A 22,970-nucleotide genomic window follows, 5' to 3' on the forward strand; every position below is an offset into this window, starting at 1 on the left:
TCTGTGATGGGGCAGTATGTGTGTGTGAGGGAAGCTTGCACTGCTGCTGTCTGATGGTATCAGGTCTGTGATGGGGCAGTATGTGTGTGTGAGGGAAGCTTGCACTGCTGCTGTCTGATGGTATCAGGTCTGTGATAGGCAGTATGTGCGTGTGAGGGAAGCTTGCACTGCTGCTGTCTGTATGGTCTCAGTTCTGTGATGGGGCAGTATGTGTGTGTGAGGGAAGCTTGCACTGCTGCTGTCTGATGGTATCAGGTCTGTGATGGGGCAGTATGTGTGTGTGAGGGAAGCTTGCACTGCTGCTGTCTGATGGTATCAGGTCTGTGATGGGGCAGTATGTGTGTGTGAGGGAAGCTTGCACTGCTGCTGTCTGTATGGTATCAGTACTGTGATGGGGCAGTATGTGTGTGTGAGGGAAGCTTGCACTGCTGCTGTCTGTGTGGTCTCAGTTCTGTGATGGGCAGTATGTGTGTGTGAGGGAAGCTTGCACTGCTGCTGTCTGTGTGGTCTCAGTTCTGTGATGGGGCAGTATGTGTGTGTGAGGGAAGCTTGCACTGCTGCTGACTGTATGGTTTCAGTTCTGTGATGGGGCAGTATGTGTGTGTGAGGGAAGCTTGCACTGCTGCTGTCTGTATGGTATCAGTTCTGTGATGGGGCAGTATGTGCGTGTGAGGGAAGCTTGCACTGCTGTTGTCTGTATGGTATCAGTTCTGTGATGGGCAATATGTGTGTGTGTGAGGGAAGCTTGCACTGCTGCTGTCTGTATGGTATCAGTTCTGTGATGGGCAGTATGTGTGTGTGAGGGAAGCTTGCACTGCTGCTGTCTGTATGGTATCAGTACTGTGATGGGGCAGTATGTGCGTGTGAGGGAAGCTTGCACTGCTGCTGTCTGTATGGTATCAGGTCTGTGATGGGCAGTATGTGTGTGTGAGGGAAGCTTGTACTGCTGCTGTCTGTATGGTATCAGTTCTGTGATGGGCAGTATGTGTGTGTGAGGGAAGCTTGCACTGCTGCTGTCTGTATGGTATCAGTTCTGTGATGGGCAGTATGTGTGTGTGAGGGAAGCTTGCACTGCTGCTGTCTGATGGTATCAGGTCTGTGATAGGCAGTATGTGTGTGTGAGGGAAGCTTGCACTGCTGCTGTCTGTGTGGTCTCAGTTCTGTGATGGGCAGTATGTGTGTGTGAGGGAAGCTTGCACTGCTGCTGTCTGTATGGTATCAGTTCTGTGATGGGGCAGTATGTGTGTGTGAGGGAAGCTTGCACTGCTGTTGTCTGTATGGTATCAGTACTGTGATGGGGCAGTATGTGTGTGTGAGGGAAGCTTGCACTGCTGCTGACTGTATGGTCTCAGTTCTGTGATGGGGCAGTATGTGTGTGTGAGGGAAGCTTGCACTGCTGCTGACTGTATGGTCTCAGTTCTGTGATGGGCAGTATGTGTGTGTGGGGGAAGCTTGCACTGCTGCTGACTGTATGGTCTCAGTTCTGTGATGGGCAGTATGTGTGTGTGAGGGAAGCTTGCACTGCTGCTGTCTGTATGGTCTCAGTTCTGTGATGGGGCAGTATGTGTGTGTGAGGGAAGCTTGCACTGCTGCTGTCTGTATGGTCTCAGTTCTGTGATGGGGCAGTATGTGTGTGTGAGGGAAGCTTGCACTGCTGCTGTCTGTATGGTATCAGTTCTGTGATGGGGCAGTATGTGTGTGTGAGGGAAGCTTGCACTGCTGCTGTCTGTATGGTATCAGTTCTGTGATGGGCAGTATGTGTGTGTGAGGGAAGCTTGCACTGCTGCTGTCTGTATGGTATCAGTTCTGTGATGGGCAGTATGTGTGTGTGAGGGAAGCTTGCACTGATGCTGCCTGTATGGTATCAGGTCTGTGATGGGGCAGTATGTGTGTGTGAGGGAAGCTTGCACTGCTGCTGTCTGTATGGTATCAGTTCTGTGATGGGCAGTATGTGTGTGTGAGGGAAGCTTGCACTGCTGCTGACTGTATGGTCTCAGTTCTGTGATGGGCAGTATGTGTGTGTGTGAGGGAAGCTTGCACTGCTGCTGACTGTATGGTCTCAGTTCTGTGATGGGCAGTATGTGTGTGTGTGAGGGAAGCTTGCACTGCTGCTGACTGTATGGTCTCAGTTCTGTGAAGGGGCCGTATGTGTGTGTGAGGGAAGCTTGCACTGCTGCTGTCTGTATGGTATCAGTTCTGTGATGGGCAGTATGTGTGTATGAGGGAAGCTTGCACTGCTGCTGACTGTATGGTCTCAGTTCTGTGATGGGCAGTATGTGCGTGTGAGGGAAGCTTGCACTGCTGCTGTCTGTATGGTCTCAGTTCTGTGATGGGCAGTATGTGTGTGTGAGGGAAGCTTGCACTGCTGCTGTCTGTATGGTATCAGTTCTGTGATGGGCAGTATGTGGGTGTGAGGGAAGCTTGCACTGCTGCTGTCTGTATGGTATCAGTTCTGTGATGGGCAGTATGTGTGTGTGAGGGAAGCTTGCACTGCTGCTGTCTGTATGGTATCAGTTCTGTGATGGGCAGTATGTGTGTGTGAGGGAAGCTTGCACTGCTGCTGTCTGTATGGTATCAGTTCTGTGATGGGCAGTATGTGTGTGTGAGGGAAGCTTGCACTGCTGCTGACTGTATGGTCTCAGTTCTGTGATGGGCAGTATGTGTGTATGAGGGAAGCTTGCACTGCTGCTGACTGTATGGTATCAGTTCTGTGATGGGCAGTATGTGTGTGTGAGGGAAGCTTGCACTGCTGCTGACTGTATGGTATCAGTTCTGTGATGGGCAGTATGTGTGTGTGAGGGAAGCTTGCACTGCTGCTGTCTGATGGTATCAGGTCTGTGATGGGCAGTATGTGTGTGTGAGGGAAGCTTGCACTGCTGCTGTCTGTATGGTATCAGTTCTGTGATGGGCAGTATGTGCGTGTGAGGGAAGCTTGCACTGCTGCTGTCTGTATGGTATCAGTTCTGTGATGGGGCAGTATGTGTGTATGAGGGAAGCTTGCACTGCTGCTGACTGTATGGTATCAGGTCTGTGATGGGGCAGTATGTGTGTGTGAGGGAAGCTTGTACTGCTGCTGTGTGCGCTGTATCTGTTCTGTGGTGTGAGAAGAAAGCTTGCACTGCTGCTGTCTGATGGTCTCAGTTCTGTGATGGGCAGTATGTGTGTGTGAGGGAAGCTTGCACTGCTGCTGCCTGTATTGTATCAGTTCTGTGATGGGCAGTATGTGTGTGTGTGAGGGAAGCTTGCACTGCTGCTGTCTGTGTGGTCTCAGTTCTGTGATGGGCAGTATGTGTGTGTGAGGGAAGCTTGTACTGCTGCTGTGTGCGCTGTATCTGTTCTGTGGTGTGAGAAGAAAGCTTGCACTGCTGCTGTCTGTGAGATATCTGCTCTGTGGTGGAAGGGATGGGGGAAAGCTTAGCATTGACCTGGACATGTCTTGTGAAAAAAAAAAAAGGGTTTCTGTTTGCTGTGTTAACAGTTTGACACCTTTTTTGGAGAGAGAGAAAGAATAGAAGCCCAGAGATCTCTCCTGAACTGAGAATGTCACAGTTCTAACCACCTTTTGACATACTGCAGAGCTTGAGAGAGGGCTACAAATGTCACACCTCCTCTTGCGTGTTTAGTGGGGTCCACCTCAGCAGCATGGGGAGAGGTTGAGTCACTTCTCAGCTGCCATCTTCAGACACTGAGCCTCAGACAGCTCCCAAAGGTAAGAAACCATTTTATAATGCTGTCTACAGTGTATCCAATGTTTAGTGCAAGGAAGTAGGTAAAGATAGCTTTTAAACTTTTGTATAAACTTTCTTTGAAACTGAGTTAAGCCATCACACAGAAATAACATAAGAGATAGCAGCAGATAAGGACCCATTTGCCCATCTCAATCTGCCTGATGGTTGTCATCTGCACTGCTTTAGCAAAGCCTCTCTCTGCTTTCAGCTGTACAAGCTTGACCACCTGCAGTTTTGAGGTCTTCCTTCTTTGGTCCTGACCCAGTCTGTGTAGATGAGCCTACAAGTTCCCAACACCCAGCCCCTCTCCTGTGTCTTTTACCCAACCTCTCAACCCTGTTCTTCCCACTCCCCTCTGGGTCTGTCCCAGTTTTGGTTTCCAGCACTTCCGAGCTGCCCTTTCTCCAGCATCCTATCATGACTTTGAATTTCTTTTTGGATGGACAATTGCGCCTTCCTCTGCCCTATTAAAGCTGCTGAGTATTGCAACGTTTCTGGCACATCCTCTCTTTTTCCCTTCCACTGAGTACATTTTGAGTTCCTTACTGTGTAGGGCTCGTGTTGCAGATCTTGCGTCATTTTAATCGCCCTTCTCCAAACTGCTTCCGTCCTCTCCGTGTCCTTCCTAAGCTCTATACAACGTACTCAAGGTGGGGGTCTCACTGGGGACTTTTACACCTCCCTTTCTCTGCTGCTGATAGCTCTGCTCATGCACCCACACTTACTGTAATCTTTAAACTTTCACCTTTTCCAGCTTATTTGCTATCAGGTCTCGTTCCTGATCCCACTAATTGAGGAGTGGCTAATAGAGTGTGCAGAGTTTTCCATTTTTAGTACTGACACAAATTTATTTATAAAATTTATATCCCGCACAATCCAATGCGGAGTAAAAAAAATGATCCATTCACAGTGAGACCTGCGCGCACAAGACCAACAGCATTCCAAGACAAGCAGACCAAGCAACCGCTTACAGCCTATAGCCATCAACGTGGCAGCATCAGAGTTCATTAACCTCAGCTATAGGTCAGAGGATGTAAGCCTGCTCAGAAAACAGTAATTTCACCGGCTTTCTAAAGCAGCGTTTGATCGCCCTGATCTCATCAGAGAGAGGTGGGTCTTCAACAGAAAGGGTTCTGGCACACGACTTAGTCAGATGGCATGTCTAGAAGATCTTGATCTATCAGTCTTAGCATCTGGGAAGGTTTATAGATCTTTAGGAAAAAGCTGACTGCAACATATGGGGAGTAACACGGGAATAATATGAACCTAAAGCTTACTTTCCATCAAAATCCTTGCAACCGCATTCTACATGGCCAGAAGGCAAAGCTTTCAGAGTAGTTGCTGGCGATCCAACATTAAGTGAGTTACAGTAATCCAGCTTTTATAATACAAAAGCCTGCAAAACTGTGCAAAAATCATCGGGAAACAAAGATGGCTTTAACCTTCGCAGAATTCGCAATTTAAAAAAAGGCGCTTTTTACTACTGCCTTTGGGGGCCGATGCAACACCATGCAGAGCAGCAGCAAGTGGATGCATGATCTGGACGTGCGTCCATAACCCCCGAGGCAATACAGGGATTAACGCATCCAAAACGCGCGACCAAATCACTGTGTAGCTAATGGCGCTCATCACATGCAAATTCCATGTAGATGAGCGCCGTTAGCTAATCCCCACGATGTGAAAAATGTCCTGCATGGCCCAAGTGCCCATTGCAACGCATATGCCAGCTTGGGGCCGGCATGAACAAAGGGTGCATTGGGGAAAAAAAGAAAAACCCTGCTTTCTGTGATTCCACGGTCCTGGCTGTGCATCTTGTGCGTGCCTATGCCGGTAGCAGGAGAAAACAGACTGAGTGTCCGTTTTCCCAACCCGCTTGACAGCCACCTCTCTTGTGAGCCTGATGCCGCGGCAGGGATACACCCATTTTTCCTAGCACCTCCTTTTTAGCGTGACCCCCAATTTAAATATTGTATCACGCGCCCGGGAGAGGTGGCTGGGGGCACGATAGGAAAGCGGGCACTCAACACTGCGTGCCCGTTTTCTGCGCACAGATATTGCGACGGACCCTTTATTTGCAAATAAACTCCCAAATGTCACAGCTGATGAGAAACAGGAATAATCTATTCCCCAAACTGGAAAGCGGAAGGAAAGCCATTTAAAGGGAATCCAGCACCATCAACTTCGCCTTTCCACCATTAAGCATCAGACTATTACTGGACATTCAAAGCCTAATGGTACGCAGGCAGTTAGTGACTATGAATATTGTGTCAATGCGGATGTTAACTGGAACAAAATAAACTATCTATCATCCTCATGCAGTCTGTAGACAACACTCAAGATGGCAAGAAGGCTACAGATTGGTCGCAGATAAATATTAAACAGACGTGCCGACAGGGCAGAGCCCTGTGTGATACCAGGTCCCATGAGATATCAATTTGACGTCTGCTGCTACATATGATCAGATAGGAAAGAAGCAAAGCATTTGAATTCAGTTCCTAAGATTCCTGTATTCCATAGGCACAACAATAAGATCCAAAAGGATGTAAACATTAACTAGTAGACATCTGAAAACCATGCCTAGAAAGGTCAGAGGTTGGGAGTAAAAGGGTTTTGAACATAGTTCTGATCATGTTTTGTAAACGATCTCATTTATTACTGGAACGAGATTAGAAGAGGAGAGATAAGAGCCTTACTACTACTTGTCTATTGCAAAACAATTATGCGAAGAAAGGAGTAGACAACTTTAATTTGAAATTTTTAGCTCCAGGTCTGATTAGTTTCTGTTTTAAGCAACCTGAAAACAAGGCTGGGAAATTTAAAACACTGAAGTGGCCCTAAGATTATCACCATAAAACCTGTCTATTGCAGAAATCTCACATGAAAAGCATTTTCTGCTCTTTCCTGTCTGAACACGGCATCTGAGCTGTACAATCGAATAGTGGCCTATTCCGGAACGGCGCTCATCAGCACATCTTCAGTGTTAGTGCTCGCTGGAGGAATGAAGGGAACGGGGGATACGATAGAACACTAAAATCTCTTGGCACGATTTAATAAAATAGAGGAAGGTGAACGTTTCCAAAAGCAAGGAAATCTGAAAGAGCAAGTGGTCATGGTATGAAGCTGGAGAGAAAAGGCGTCTTTAGTGAATGAGTTGGTGGGTGCCCGACACAACCTACCGGCAGAGACGATGAAAACTAAAACTGTGACAGAACTTAAGAGTGTGTGGGACAGATACAAAGATTAGGAGAGGGGTTAAGAGCTTGGGTAGAAGATGTGAGGGAAGTGGGCCCTGAGGTTGAATTTAAATATGAAACCAAAGAGAAAAGAGTACAAAAGTGACTTACAAAAGGAGCCATCAGGCTTGTATAGCTGTCTGTTGGGATAATGCTGTACCTTTAGCTGCTGCAGTGCAGATGGGAACAGATTGGGTAGGTGAATTGGGCCTTACCTGCTGTCACCTGTAACACATCATTCTGTTTAACGTACTCTACTTTAACATTTCCTCAAAATGCTTTGAGGTCTCTGTGTCTGAGGTGAGGCAATCCTTCGTTCAGCATTGCTAACATTGACCTTAGGCTTCCTGTCAGAAACTGAGCTAGGAGCTAACACATCTGCAGGTTGTGCACATCCTGTGGTCAGGGCAGCTCGTCGCACGTCTGTGGGTCCATGTGTGTGGTCGCTAAGCCCTGAAGCCTATGCAGGGGAGGGGGTGTCAGGCGACAGAAAGCGTCAGGCATGTAGCTTCTTTCTTGGAAGAAATTGTGTCCGTGGGTGTAGTGGGAAAGAATTTTATTCCAATTTTAAGCCGTATACTTCACTAGGAAGAGCACCTCCTCTCTTTTGCATCTATTCAACTTTCTTTCATTTTATTTAAAAAATCCCCAGGTTATTTTATTCTCCTCTGCAAAACATTATTCTGCCAGGGCTCTAAAACACGACCCTTTCTTCCTACCCTCATCCCAAAGATCAAGTGACTAAATAAACCTGTTTTGTCGGGGACAGACTGATCCAGTCCTGACTTTACTCCACTGCATGAACTCGTATTTCCAATTTCTCTTTGAAAGTAGGAACTGGTCAGTCGATGTAATGGGGCAAAGCGAGGACTACAGTAGCCTGGCCCATATGAGCCTGAGTTGGTTGGCAGCCTCACCTATGAGGCCTCTCTGCTTCTTAGCTATCTCTTGGATGCCCTACCCAAAGAATGTCAGAGCTTTGATGGACATGGAAGCTGGCAAGGAGCCCCGGCACTACCAGGACACTAAAACGTCACAGAGCCACTCCCTCCCCAGCCTCCCTCCCCAGCCTCCCACTCCTATTCCTGTTCCACCCTCTCCCTCCCTTGATCCCTCGTGTATACTTTTCTCCGTAAAACGCTCCCCCAGCTCGCTCTTTTTACCTGTCACCTTAACATTTATATAAAACTGGATATAATTCCTATATCATAGTTTTGATTTAACAGTTGTATAAATCCTGTTACATATTTAATTTTTTAATATATAACCGCTGTCCAATTTTGTTCCTTATTACCTCTAAAAGCCAGTTAGTGGCATTTCGTTTACATGTTAACTGATAAAATTTTATATATCCCTGTTCCTTGTTATATGTAAAGCCTGTTTGCTGCATTTTGTTTTCATGTAAACCGATGAGATGTTCCCAGTATATAAAAGTCTTAAATAAATAAATAAAAATTGAGTGGGGAGAAATCTATTCACTCTTCCTCCTACCTTTTTCCCATTCCTGTCCCAGGAAAGACTTCGTTTGCACCTCTAAAACACACGGACATCTGCCAGATGTGGTACAAACTAGCCGGCACGGCGCTTGCCAGTATCAGCTCTGTCCTACTGCTTGTCTCAATTGCGACAGACTACTGGACTGTCATCTACGATGTGAAAGCAAGAGCACATTGGGGGCTGTGGCAGATGTGCTCCATGGGAAAGTGCCAGGAGATAACCTCCAATTTCGGTAAGGAATGGATCCATGATTCCAATTTTTTTATTATCTGTGACAACAGATCAAGTTTTTGTCATTGGCTGAAGCAATTTGGGCATTATATATCAATCTTAAGTGTAATTTATTGAACTGCTGGCTGAACTTGATCACTGAATTTCAGTTCCAAAAGTTTTCTGGAGCCATTAGTAATGTCCTTACCTTTTGGTGTTCATCTCTTTCATAGACATGCAAGATTATTCCCCCTTCTCTCTGTGAGCAGGTTAGGGTTACAAGATAGTTTCAAGCTCACCATCACATGCTTATTCAATCCTGGTCTTACTGCCATTGCTTGCATGGACTTCTAGTTTCTACTGTTCTCAAAGAAGGCAGGACCCCAAGGCCCACCCATGCAGTGCAGTTACAACCAGGGCCGAGCTATCTGGTAACCCAAAGTGAGATTCAAGAAATTGAGCCTGACTTAAGTCACGTAGGGTTGAACCATGCTAGAATTAACCTGGGCTTGGAAATCCGCACTGCGCTGACCTCTCCATCTTCCTGGTTCAGAGGAAGCTCTAATTAGCAGAGTTGCCAACCTGGCTTCTTGTCGTCATAAGATATTATTAGTCCAGTTCTTATTTTATAATTCTCATCCCAGTGCATTCCACAGGAGAATAAGGACTGAGGTGCATAGCGATGTCAAATGGATAACCAGGATTGGGTTTGCATTCCATAAGACATGAAGTTCAGCTAAGAACATCAGTGAAGCCAATCCTGGTTTTCTATGTCATTTTCATTGCATTTCACATATATAGATAGCTCTATGCCAATACAGGTCCCAGAGCAGTATACAGCATTTAAAAATAATACAATACAATATCAACTAGACAGGGTTTCCAACAATTCTATATCATAAAAGTCGGGCTGAATCAGGCCCAGTTTTAGTCCATTGCTTCTTTGGACTTGTAGTGCTTTCTCTTAAGAAGTGCAGGAGCTGAAATTTCATAGATAGAATGGGGGGGGGGGGGGGAAGTGACATCATCCATCCAAGATGGCAGCTTAAACCATTTGCTCTGCTACTCCTCACTCAACTAAAGCAAAATATTCCGGTTTCAGCTCATCTATCAACATCATTTTACAGCGTTTGAGATAGGAGGCAGGTCGCGAACATGACCACGAGAAAAAAAGCAGTTGCCCTTCAGCAATACTCCTATGATGCCGGCGGCTCCCGTTTTGCGGCCCTGAGCGAGGCCGCGAATGAAGCAGAGCCAGATGGCGCAGGAGAAAAGGCACGAAAGGCGCAGGCGGAGGCTGTTGAAGGAGCTCATCCCCTGACAAAACAGGACTTACAAGAATGGTTTGCAGACCTTAAAAAAACAGATATTCACACTCTCTCGGAGGAGTTCAGAGAGGCGATTTCTAATCTACGCACGGACATTAAAGAGCTTGGCAACCGAACGGACGAAAACGAAGCGCAGCTGGAAGATCACGATGCGCGAATAAAGACTTTAAACTCTGAGATTAAAATCCTCCAACAGGCACAGGAATATACAGCTTTGAAACCGGAAGATTTAGAAAATCGTACGCGCCGTAATAATATTCACATATGTGGATTACCAGAAGAAGCAGCATACGCCAATACCACGGAGGTGGTACAATTAATTTGCGGGGCACTTTTACAGGCAGCAGCTGATCTGGAGAACAAGAGCACTCCCGCTGACATTATAGTGGATAGGGCACATCGGGCCTTGGGGGCCACAGCGAGGACTGCTTCAAGAGCTATTGTGATTTGTATGCACAGCTACATTGTAAAGGAGGCCATTATGAAAGCAGCCAGGAAATTAGAGGGACACGCTTTATCTATATACAATGATTTATCTCCAGCCACCCTGAAGAGACGTAGAGAATTTCAACCACTGACATCAGCATTGAGGAAGGCGCACCACCGATACCGCTGGCTATACCCTTGGGGTTTGGCCTTTACCATAAAAGGCGAGACATCGAGGGTAAAATTGATCGAAGAAGAGTTCCTATATTGCAGGCTGCGGGAGTGGAGCTTCCCTATAGTACACCATCGGAACGGTCGGCACCTCCACCAGTGGAACAAGCAAAATGGTAGAGAGTAGGAAACGGAGGCCGACGTCTGAAAAGAACATCAGGAACTGGCGAGATGCAGCATTTGTTGCCCACCGAGGGTCTCCGCGATCCATTGCCCATATGAGGCTGAACAAAGAAAGGGGCGATTGGGCCTGGATTGTGACACTCTAATCGTGATTAGAGGGGCTGAACAACTACAAAAACTGAACCGGATCTTGCAGATACTGCCTAGGTTCATGCAGCACTTCTATGCTACATAGGCCGCACGATGGGATTTTGACTTAGGGGGTACACTATGTGCCGAATGATGTTAAAGAGACTCAAGATTTCACGCTGGAATTGGAAAATGGCGGAACAGGTTATAAGATAGTTGGGGAGAGGAAGAGGAGATGTCTCTTCCTCATTTAGGGGTTCACCTGATAATGGGCGACAGAAGTTCTAAGAGGGTTAGGGGAGAAGGGGAGGGGGAGGGGGAGAGGGAGGGGGAAAGGGGAGATGCTATACTAGAACTACACAGGGTCAAGAGATTGATAGATTGGCTACCAGACTGATTGGGGCGGCTAACAGCAGATGCTGGATTATTTATAATGGCTATTCTTAAATTTGTATCACTAACTGTGAAAGGTTTAAATTCCCCATTTAAGCGGAGGAATATGTACGCTGACATTTCTAGACTAAAGCCCTCTGTGGTCTTTCTTCAAGAGATGCACCTGTGATGGAGAGATGAACATCTGCTCCAGTCAAAATTTTTTTCCCAAAAATACTTTGCCGCTAGCACTCTAGGTCGTAAACATAATGGAATGGGGATTATGTTTGCATCATCCTTGGGGGTGAAAGTCCTTGAAACCCATGCGGATCCCAATGGTCGTTATTTAATATTGGGGTAGAGATCAATAACTGTTAATTCATCTTGGTTAATATGTATTGCCCAAATAGGGATCAGCGCGTGGTAATTGAGGAGATCAGCCAGCAACTGCATACAATGGAGGGGGGACCTCTGATAGTAGGAGGAGATTTTAATATGGCAAGCTTGGTAACTATGGATACTTCCTCGGGAAAGGGTGGAATATCTAAGAAGGATAGACTGTCATTTAGGCATTTTTTGAGGGATTGGCAATTAGTAGATATTTGGAGGCTATTGTATCCAAATAGTCAAAATTATACCTTTTATTCCAGGCCACATTATACATATTCTTGCATTGATTATTTCCTAGTCAATAAAGCCTTAAGCGATAAAATCCAAAGAGCTGATATTGAATGCATTACATGGACTGACCATATGCCTATTTGGTGGGAGGTGGATTTGCCAGAGGTTGACACAGGCCTGCAATTCTGGAAATTAAATGACAGTCTCCTTAAAAATAAGAACTATGTTTCCCAATTGCAAAACCACATAGAGGAGTATGTGTTGCTAAATACTGTAGAAGAGACCTCCCCTTTGACAATCTGGGATGGGTTAAAAGCTACTATGAGGGGCAATCTTATCAGTTTGGGCACATATCATAAAAGACAAAAGGAGGAGACCCAGCACAATTAGCGCAACAATTAAAGATCTTGGAGCATACTCATAAGCAGAACCCTGGCACCATAGCGATCTCTCAGCTAGACCAGATACGTCAAAATCTGAAGGAACTTGATGCAGACAAGATTGCGCATCAACTAGATTTGGTAGAGCAGGCATATTATGAGCATGGGGATAAACCCAGGAAATTATTATCGCATAAACTCAAAAGCCAAAGAACACAAGCCCATATCCATTGTATTAAGGATCCACAAGGTCAGTTACAAGTAAAATCTACAGCGATTAAAGAATGCTTTACCAAATTTTATGAGACCCTGTATCCCACAGATCATGAGGTCACTTCAGACAACATTAAGGCATATTTACGGCAGGTACCATTACCATCTCTCCCTCTGACCACACAGGAATCCTTGGGGCTCCCTATAACAGTTCTAGAAGTTCAGGAGGCCATTAAAACTCTGAAAGGAGGGAAGGCTCTTGGGCTAAATGGATTTACCCCATTATTTTATAAAACATTTATGGGTGTATTGACAAACCCTTTGAGGAATATGTTTAATGCTATATGGGAGGGGGGTAGTTCTTGCTTAATGGAAATACAGCTGGAATAACTATAATTCCTATGCCCAGAAAGGATGAGATGCTCGGTGGGTCCTACCGCCCAATATCTCTGATTAATATTGATCTCAAATTATTGGTGAAAATTTTAGCCACATGACTTAGGTCAGTGATTCGGGAGCTTAAAAAGGAGATAGAGCAGCTTTTAAACTAGAACAAAGGGGAAAGCCGACAGTCGCTCAGCAGCGCATGGTTCGGAGAGATGTATCTTTAAAGGATACTAATGATGCATTAGAATTAGGGCATCCCGACAGTGAGGTTCCAATAATTAGAAAAGTAGTCCAAGTGCCTGTAACTAAAAACTCACCTGAGCTAAAAAATTCTAACTTATCCCTATCAATTAAAAAGCAGAATAAAAATACAATCAAAAAACAAACTTTGAAATGTTTGTATGCTAATGCCAGAAGTCTAAGAAGTAAGATGGGAGAATTAGAATGTATAGCAGTAAATGATGACATAGACTTAATTGGCATCTCAGAGACATGGTGGAAAGAGGATAACCAATGGGACAGTGCTATACCGGGGTACAAATTATATCGCAATGACAGAGAGGAGCAGTCGGGAGGAGGTGTGGCGCTTTATGTCCGGGATGGCATAGAGTCCAACAGGATAAACATCCTGCATGAGACTAAATACAAAATTGAATCTTTATGGGTAGAAATCCCTTGTGTATCAGGGAAGACTACAGTGATAGGGGTATACTACCGTCCACCTGGTCAAGATGGTGAGATGGACAGTGAAATGCTAAGAGAAATTAGGGAAGCTAACCAAATTGGTAGTGCAGTAATAATGGGAGACTTCAATTACCCCAATATAGACTGGGTAAATGTATCATCGGGTCACGCTAGAGAGATAACGTTCCTGGATGGAATAAATGATAGCTTTATGGAGCAATTGGTTCAGGAACCGACGAGAGAGGGAGCAATTTTAGATCTAATTCTCAGTGGAGCACAGGACTTGGTGAGAGAGGTAACGGTGGTGGGGCCGCTTGGCAATAGTGATCATAATATGATCAAATTTGATTTAATGACTGGAAAAGGAACAGTGTGCAAATCCAAGGCTCTCGTGCTAAACTTTCAAAAGGGAAACTTTGATAAAATGAGAAAAATTGTTAGAAAAAAACTGAAAGGAGCAGCTACAAAAGTAAAAAATGTCCAAGAGGCGTGGTCATTGTTAAAAAATACCATTCTAGAAGCACAGTCCAGATGTATTCCACACATTAAGAAAGGTGGAAAGAAGGCAAAACGATTACCGGCATGGTTAAAAGGGGAGGTGAAAGAAGCTATTTTAGCCAAAAGATCTTCATTCAAAAATTGGAAGAAGGATCCAACAGAAGAAAATAGGATAAAGCATAAACATTGGCAAGTTAAATGTAAGACATTGATAAGACAGGCTAAGAGAGAATTTGAAAAGAAGTTGGCTGTAGAGGCAAAAACTCACAGTAAAAACTTTTTTAAATATATCCGAAGCAGAAAGCCTGTGAGGGAGTCAGTTGGACCGTTAGATGATCGAGGGGTTAAAGGGGCACTTAGAGAAGATAAGGCCATCGCGGAAAGATTAAATGATTTCTTTGCTTCGGTGTTTACTGAAGAGGATGTTGGGGAGGTACCCGTAATGGAGAAGGTTTTCATGGGTAATGATTCAGATGGACTGAATCAAATCACGGTGAACCTAGAAGATGTGGTAGGCCTGATTGACAAACTGAAGAGTAGTAAATCACCTGGACCGGATGGTATACACCCCAGAGTTCTGAAGGAACTAAAAAATGAAATTTCAGACCTATTAGTAAAAATTTGTAACTTATCATTAAAATCATCCATTGTACCTGAAGACTGGAGGATAGCAAATGTAACCCCAATATTTAAAAAGGGCTCCAGGGGCGATCCGGGAAACTACAGACCGGTTAGCCTGACTTCAGTGCCAGGAAAAATAGTGGAAAGTGTTCTAAACATCAAAATCACAGAACATATAGAAAGACATGGTTTAATGGAACAAAGTCAGCATGGCTTTACCCAGGGCAAGTCTTGCCTCACAAATCTGCTTCACTTTTTTGAAGGAGTTAATAAACATGTGGATAAAGGTGAACCGGTAGATATAGTATACTTGGATTTTCAGAAGGCGTTTGACAAAGTTCCTCATGAGAGGCTTCTAGGAAAAGTAAAAAGTCATGGGATAGGTGGCGATGTCCTTTCGTGGATTGCAAACTGGCTAAAAGACAGGAAACAGAGAGTAGGATTAAATGGGCAATTTTCTCAGTGGAAGGGAGTGGACAGTGGAGTGCCTCAGGGATCTGTATTGGGACCCTTACTGTTCAATATATTTATAAATGATCTGGAAAGAAATACGACGAGTGAGATAATCAAATTTGCAGATGACACAAAATTGTGCAGAGTAGTTAAATCACAAGCAGATTGTGATAAATTGCAGGAAGACCTTGTGAGACTGGAAAATTGGGCATCCAAATGGCAGTTGAAATTTAATGTGGATAAGTGCAAGGTGATGCATATAGGGAAAAATAACCCATGCTATAATTACACGATGTTGGGTTCCATATTAGGTGCTACAACCCAAGAAAGAGATCTAGGTGTCATAGTGGATAACACATTGAAATCGTCAGTTCAGTGTGCTGCGGCAGTCAAAAAAGCAAACAGAATGTTGGGAATTATTAGAAAAGGAATGATGAATAAAACGGAAAATGTCATAATGCCTCTGTATCGCTCCATGGTGAGACCGCACCTTGAATACTGTGTACAATTCTGGTCGCCGCATCTCAAAAAAGATATAATTGCGATGGAGAAGGTACAGAGAAGGGCTACCAAAATGATAAGGGGAATGGAACAACTCCCCTATGAGGAAAGACTAAAGAGGTTAGGACTTTTCAGCTTGGAGAAGAGACGACTGAGGGGGGATATGATAGAGGTGTTTAAAATCATGAGAGGTCTAGAACGGGTAGATGTGAATCGGTTATTTACTCTTTCGGATAGTAGAAGGACTAGGGGACACTCCATGAAGTTAGCATTGGGCACATTTAAAACTAATCGGAGAAAGTTCTTTTTTACTCAACGCACAATTAAACTCTGGAATTTGTTGCCAGAGAATGTGGTTCGTGCAGTTAGTATAGCTGTGTTTAAAAAAGGATTGGATAAGTTCTTGGAGGAGAAGTCCATTACCTGCTATTAAGTTCACTTAGAGAATAGCCACTGCCATTAGCAATGGTTACATGGAATAGACTTAGTTTTTGGGTACTTGCCAGGTTCTTATGGCCTGGATTGGCCACTGTTGGAAACAGGATGCTGGGCTTGATGGACCCTTGGTCTGACCCAGTATGGCATTTTCTTATGTTCTTATGTTCTTATTAAGGAAGATCAAGCAGGGTTTATGTCTGGGAGAACTACAGCAGATAACATTCAGAAGATCTTAGATCTCATCTTGGTGGTTCAACGGGATCATGCTCCATATTTGCTCCTGACTATCGATGCAGAAAAAGCATTTGATAGGTTCATTGGCCATTTTTGTTTGAGGTGATGGAGAAAATGGGGTTAGGTGGCCACTTCTTGGGGTGGGTGAAGGAGCTATATAGGGAGCCATGGGCATGTATCAAGATAAATGGAGGATACACCCAGGCCTTCCCAATACTTCTGGGAACTCGCCAGGGTTGCCTGCGATCCCTTCTGCTCTTTGCATTGAGTGTGGAGCCCTTGGCCGAAGTGATCCACGATCCATGCTTATTTGTGGAGTGCAGTTGGGCAATGAACAGTATAAGATATTCTTATACGCAGAAAATATTATTTTTATAGTGATGGAACCTGATGCCTCGTTGATAGCGCTGAGGAGCTGAAATTGTTCAGAAAGGTTTCAGGTTTCCGAGTAAATATGGATAAATCGGAGATTCTGAACATTGGCCTCAACACCTCACAAAGCTCTAGTTTAAAACAGGTATTCCCTGTGAGATATCTGGGCGTTAATATAGTATTGGATCCCAAAGGCCTTTTTAAGGCCAATTATGATCCTTTAATTCAAAATATTTTATCAGAATATGTTGAAATGGGATAGGTTTCAACTGTCATGGATGGGTAGGATTGCAGTCGTTAAAATGAATCTATTTCCGTGACTGAGCTATCTGTTTCAGGTCTCATTGAGGATGACTGGTTTCAATCCCTGCAAAAGCGATTATTTAAGTTTATCTGGAAATGATGGCCCCCTAGAATAGCTAGGCAAGTTTTATACAGGTCCAGGAGTAAGGAAGGGTTAGTGGTCCCACACATTAAGAAATATTATATTACAGCACAGCTCCAGAATGTGGTGGACTGCCATATCCCACATTGCAAAAAACAATGAATGCACATAGAACAATGTAGGCTGGGCAAGGGGTCCCTGGCTTCTTTATTTTGGGATAAGAAGAGACCAGATGTTGAGAGGCAAAATGTTCTTCCAACATTGCAGTGCACCCTTATGTTATGGTTATAAATGTAGAGAAACTTTAACAGGGAAAAAAGGGTGTTTTTTCCCAGCACAATTTCGACAAATTTCAGATTTCCCAATAGGAAGCCCAAACATTCAAGTATTGGGAAGCTAAGGGACTCACCCATGTCTATCAAGTATGGACGACTGGGCATGTGATACCTTTTTCAACCCTACGGATTGAGTATAATCTTCCTGAGGCCGACTTTCTGGCATATGCACAATTGAGGCATTTCCTACACACCTCGGAGGTCCTGCGGGATCTCATTAAAGGAGTCTCCTTACTGGAGGGATTCTGTGCCGCTATCAGTAAACCTTCTAAATGAATGTCCAAACTATATAAATTATTGGATGGTGAAGGGGTATTTATAGCGGCTCATATTCATGCTTGGGAAGCAGACATGGGAACTGCTTGGGATAAGGACAAGTGGGATAGGTGTTTTCAAGGACTGGGAAAACATATGGGGGCAGATTTTCAAAGGGATACGCACGTAACCCCCGAAAAGCTGCCCTTTCCACCCCCTGCGTGCCGAGCCTATGTTGCATAGGCTTGGCAGCGTGTGCAAACCCCAGGATGCGTGTAACTCCCGGGGCTTTCCTGGGGGGGGGGCGTGTCGGGGGCATGCCGGGGGCGCAAACCACAGGATGGTGTAAGTCCCGGGGCTTTCCTGGGGGGGGGGGGGCGTGTCGGGGGCATGCCGGGGGCGCAAACCCCAGGATGGTGTAAGTCCCGGGGCTTTCCTGGGGGGGGGGGTCGTGTCGGGGGCATGCCGGGGGCGCAAACCCCAGGATGGTGTAAGTCCCGGGGCTTTCCTGGGGGGGGGGCGTGTCGGGGGCATGCCGGGGGGGCGTGTCGTGGCAGCGCGTCATGTGGGGGCATTCCAGGGGGCATAGCTGTGGCCTCCGGACCAGCCCCCGGACCGGAACATGGCGCGCCGGCAGCCGGCCCGTGTGCGCAAGTTACGCCTGCCTCAGGCAGGAGTAACTTTTGAAATAAAGGTGGTGGGGGGGGGGGGTGGAATTAGTTAGGGCCAGGGGGCGGGTTAGTTAGGGGAAGGTAGGGGGCACCGGAAAGAAAGTTCCCTCCGAGGCCGCTCCGATTTCGGAGCGGCCTCGGAGGGAACGGAGGCAGGCTGCGCGGCTCGGCGTGCGCAGGCTGCCGATTTTGCGCAGCCTTGTGCGCACCGACCCCGGATTTTTAAAGATAAATGCGGATCTATTAAAATCCAGCATACTCGTGTTTGCGCCGAGTGCGCGAACAAGAGTATGCGCTCGCGTACTTTTTAAAAATCTGCCCCATGATGTCCACCACAATGATTGAGAATGAATATAAATTGCTATTTCGGTGGTATTTATGCCCTGAAAGGTTGGCGAAGTGGTTCCTACACTTTCCAATACATGCTGGCGGTGTGGTGGATCCATAGGTACTTTCTTTCATATATGGTGATCATGTCCGAGGATACGCTCATACTGGGTGCAAATACGTGAGCTGGCTAAGGAAATTCTGGGGGAGGAACCACCCCTGACCCCGGATGTGTGGCTTTTGGGGACTTGGGAGGATGATTTCCAATCTGCCTTTGAGTATGGTATGTTATTTGGCTCCTGCTGCTAGGCTGGTGGTAGCCACCTGGTGGAAAAGATGGGATATCCCAGCCAAACGTATTGAGGTTAACAAATTACTGGGCATTAAGGCAATGGAAAATATAACAGCATTTTGCAAGGATGCCATGGCTTCATATAGCAAGCGTGGCATCCTTTCAAGCAATGAGTACATGATGATCTAAAGTCACCCCTCAAGGGGGCAACGGCGATTGAAGAGACAACTTTGATACAGATGAGTTTAATAGCTGTTAGCTCCATTAACACACTAATAACACATTGTTGAACATGGGATAGGTTATGTGAACTGCTTATTATCTCTTGTATTGTTTCAGAGATGGGGTAATGATTACAATATGTAGCTTGATGTATGTTCAGGGAGGGAGGGGAAGGGGGTTTACGGGTGGAGATGGGGTATTACGTGGGAACATTTGGATAATGTGGATCTCTAAGGGGAGAATCAGCTGCATGAATCAATACCTGGTTTGTATTATAATCATGCATTATCCCAATAAAAATGTTAAACATAAAAAAAAGAATGGGGGGGAGGGGTGTAATTGTTTGCAGTCTCAAGACACGGTCAGAATTGTCACTGTGATGGTTGCTGGGTGGTCGTGCTGACCCTTCCTTTTTTACCCCAGATTACATCAACTCTGTCAGAGGTTGCTTGATCTTTTCTGCTGTGCTGAGCATCTTCGCTCTCCTTGGGGCCATCTCCTCCTTTGCTAACTGGCGATTTGGACCCATTACTGGGGCCCTGATGACCAGCGTCTTCAGTTTTTTCACAGGTAGGCAACGAACCCTAAATTTAATGACACCCACAAACTCTGTTATGCCGGGTTTAGGTTAGAAACAATTTCTTTAGCATTATTTCCAACCCCTTCCTGCTCCTATAGAAGCTAGGGATGGGTATTGGGGAGCAACACAATAAGTATTGACAAAATTTCCTAATTTGTTTCAGTTCATTCTCAAAACAAAATGATTAAAAATCAGAAGAAATTGTGTTGGTTTTCATGTTTTGTTTTCAAAACAAAAAATAAAGGGATCCGTCGGACCTAGGCCCAGGCTCGAGGCGAGGACATCGCCTACAGAATAGGTTGAGGCCCAAAGCTGAGGGTCTACACCCGAGCGTGATGTCAGGGCCAGAGCATGGGCCTAGGCCCGAGGCTGGGGCCTCACCTAGGCATAGGCTGCAGCCCAAAGGACAAGCTGCGGCCTAGGCTTGAGTAAGATGTCAGGGCTTCAGCCAAAGCCCAAGCCCAATTCTGGGTCCTCACCCAAGACCCCAAAAATTATTCACACTTACCTACTTCATTGGAGATCCAACATCACACCCGGAGGCCTTGTCCCTATGCCATGGCCCAGCCTGGACGACAAATCCCGATGCCTGGGCCACAGCCTGATGTCAGGGCCTTGGCCCGGACCTTACACCAGGACCTCTGCCTGGAGGATGGATCCTGATGCCTGGGCTTCAGCCTAAGCCAATGTCTGGTCTTTGGCCCAACACTAGGTCCTGATCTGGAGGCCAAGTCTCAATACCGGGGCCTTGGCCCAGACATAGGACCAGGCCCAGATCTGGAGGTTGGAGCTCAGGCCTCAGTGTGTCATCCTCTTCTGTCTTCTTCTTAAAAATGACTGTATCCGCTGGGACATGCTGCAGTTAATTAACTGGCTCCTCCCTCTTCAGCATAGACCACCATTTTGGTGTATGAACGGAGATAATTAACTAGCGCCTCCACAGTGGACGCCGTCATTTTCAAGAAGACAGACAAGGACAATGCTTCAAGACAGACTCTGACCTCCGGGCCTGGGCTGAGGCCCAGGTGTTGGTATCCAGCCTCCAGGCTAGGTCCTGGCATTGGGCCAAGGTCCTAACATTGAGATATGGCCTCCAGAAAATACCCCTGTGTCAGGCCTCATACACCAAAATGGTGATCTCCACTGAACAGGGAGGCACTGGAGTTAATTAACTGCAATGCATCCTCTACGGCCGCCATCATTTTCAAGAAGAGGATGATGCACTAAGGCCCGGGTTTTAACCTCAGGGTCTGAGCCTGGGCCTGGGTCTGGTTCAAGGCCCAAGCATCAGGATCCAGCCTTCTTGCTGGGCCCCAGGATTGGGCCTGGTTATTGGGTGAGGCCCCAGTGTCGGGACACAGCTTCCAGACCAGTCCTTGCGCTAGGCTTAGGCCTCGTCGGGACCAGAACTTCAAGCCTGGGCTTTGTTAAAGGCTAGGCTGAGGTCACAGTGACCTACGCTCTCTGCCCTCACCTATCCGGAGCATGAGAGGGTCACAGTGCATGGCTCAGGCTGCAGCTCCTCTGTCCCTTGCCCTCACATCTCTGAAGCATGAGGGGGTCATGGTGCAGGGCTCAGGCTGCAGCTCCTCTGTCCCTTGCCCTTACCTCTCCGGAGCACGAGGAGTCACAGCACAATCTCCCTATGTATTGCTTTCCTTTCTTTTGATTTATAGCCACCTTATGAATCATTTTAAATTTAGATTGGTATCTTTTTAGTTCTGCCACTGGTCTTATATAGATCACGTGTTACAGGTCCAAGCATGCAATGAGCAGTGGAAGGTTACTATGATCAGTGGAGCAAGCTGGTGACCCCAGAGGCAGTGGAATGAATGTGGCTCGAGCTGCATGCGGTGCTGTCAGTGTCATCAGTCTTTCTTAAACACTGTCATCCTCTTGGGCATGGCCTTGGGGACCCCTGGGATGGGTTTGGCCTGAGATGGCTCACAGCCCTTCATTCTCCCTTTGCTTGCAGCTCTCTTTGACCTGATTGCTATGGCGGTGTACTCCAGCGAGACGCCAGGGATGGTGACTGCTGCATCCTGGGGCTACGCCTGGTCCTTTTTCCTGGGTTGGACAGCCCTCCCACTCCTCATTATTGCAGGTAAGGGATCTATTAGCATAAATGTTGAAAACAAACGTAGTGCTCAGTTTAGGGGGCAAAATACTAACCTTTCATCGCTAGGATTGGAGGTGGGTGTCCAGAGTGTGGTATAAACTGCAGGTCACTGAAAAAATACTCCATTTAGTACTGAAACAAACAGCTTTGTTTAATTGTATATTGACTGAACAGTGCAAATGTCCTTTGTGAGGTGAACCCTTGTATCGGAGACAGTTCTCCTTTAGCACTACATCCAGCCTGAAGAAAGTGCAGTTCTCCTTTAATTGCACACGCTTTTCTCTCTCTCTCTCTCTTTCCCTCCCCAGGTATACTTCTGCTGTTTGCCCACAACTCTCCTAATAACTATGAGAGCTTATAGGTCAACTCTTGTGACTCTGCAGCAGGAATGGAGGCTACGACGGGGCCTGGAGAGAAGAGGATGGGGAGCTCTCGCCAAGGCTTCTATTCCGTGCCGGGGTTAAGGGGACCGCTCTGCTCCATGTCACGATGGACAGCCTGAGCCAGGGCCTGCTTTTATTTCCCATCGCATCCCAGATGTTCTGGATTCTCTAAGAGAGACAGGAACAACCAATCTTGTCGATGCACGGGGGATAAAACCAGAATTGGCTAAGCCGTTCTCCTGTAAGACAGACACCTGACCGGACTACACTCTGCTCAGGGCCTCTGGAAAGAATCCAATAAACATCTCTCATCGCTAACTTGTTTGCTGACTTTTATTTATAGGTTTATGTGTCAGACTCAGAGGCAAAGAGGAAGAATATATAGAGGCTGACGAGGGAAAAGAGAAATTACTTAACAAAATTTCTGTTCGGTGTTCACAGTGGAAGGGTCTGGAACAGGACCACATAAAATGAACACCAAATAAGATCAGAGGTGACGTAAACCTCCATCGACTTTCAGAACAGTCTGTTCATGAGGAGCTAACTAAACTCAAAGCAGGTACGACTGGATGGGATATATCTGAGAGTACGAAAGGAAATTAGAGATGTCCTGACAGCTCCGCTGGCTGATCTTTCCGGAGTAATCCCAGAGGACTGGAAAAGGGCAGATGTGCTTCCTATTCATAAAAGTGGAAGTAAGGAGGAGGCTGGGAACTACAGGC

At 46.1% G+C, this 22,970-nt stretch overlaps 1 protein-coding gene across 1 annotated transcript; it reads left to right on the forward strand.

Annotated features, from left to right (window-relative positions):
- The first annotated feature begins 3,558 nt into the window (after positions 1-3,558).
- Positions 3,559-22,570, forward strand: LOC115076272 (lens fiber membrane intrinsic protein-like). The gene is made up of 5 exons (XM_029577529.1): positions 3,559-3,709; positions 8,475-8,690; positions 19,590-19,736; positions 21,722-21,850; positions 22,174-22,570. The coding sequence occupies exons 2-5, from the start codon at positions 8,519-8,521 to the stop codon at positions 22,224-22,226; spliced, it is 501 nt and encodes a 166-aa protein (XP_029433389.1). The 5' UTR covers positions 3,559-3,709; positions 8,475-8,518; the 3' UTR covers positions 22,227-22,570.
- Positions 22,571-22,970: the final 400 nt, after the last annotated feature.

This window comes from Rhinatrema bivittatum, chromosome 14 (assembly GCF_901001135.1).
Source record: "Rhinatrema bivittatum chromosome 14, aRhiBiv1.1, whole genome shotgun sequence".
NCBI lineage: Eukaryota > Metazoa > Chordata > Amphibia > Gymnophiona > Rhinatrematidae > Rhinatrema > Rhinatrema bivittatum.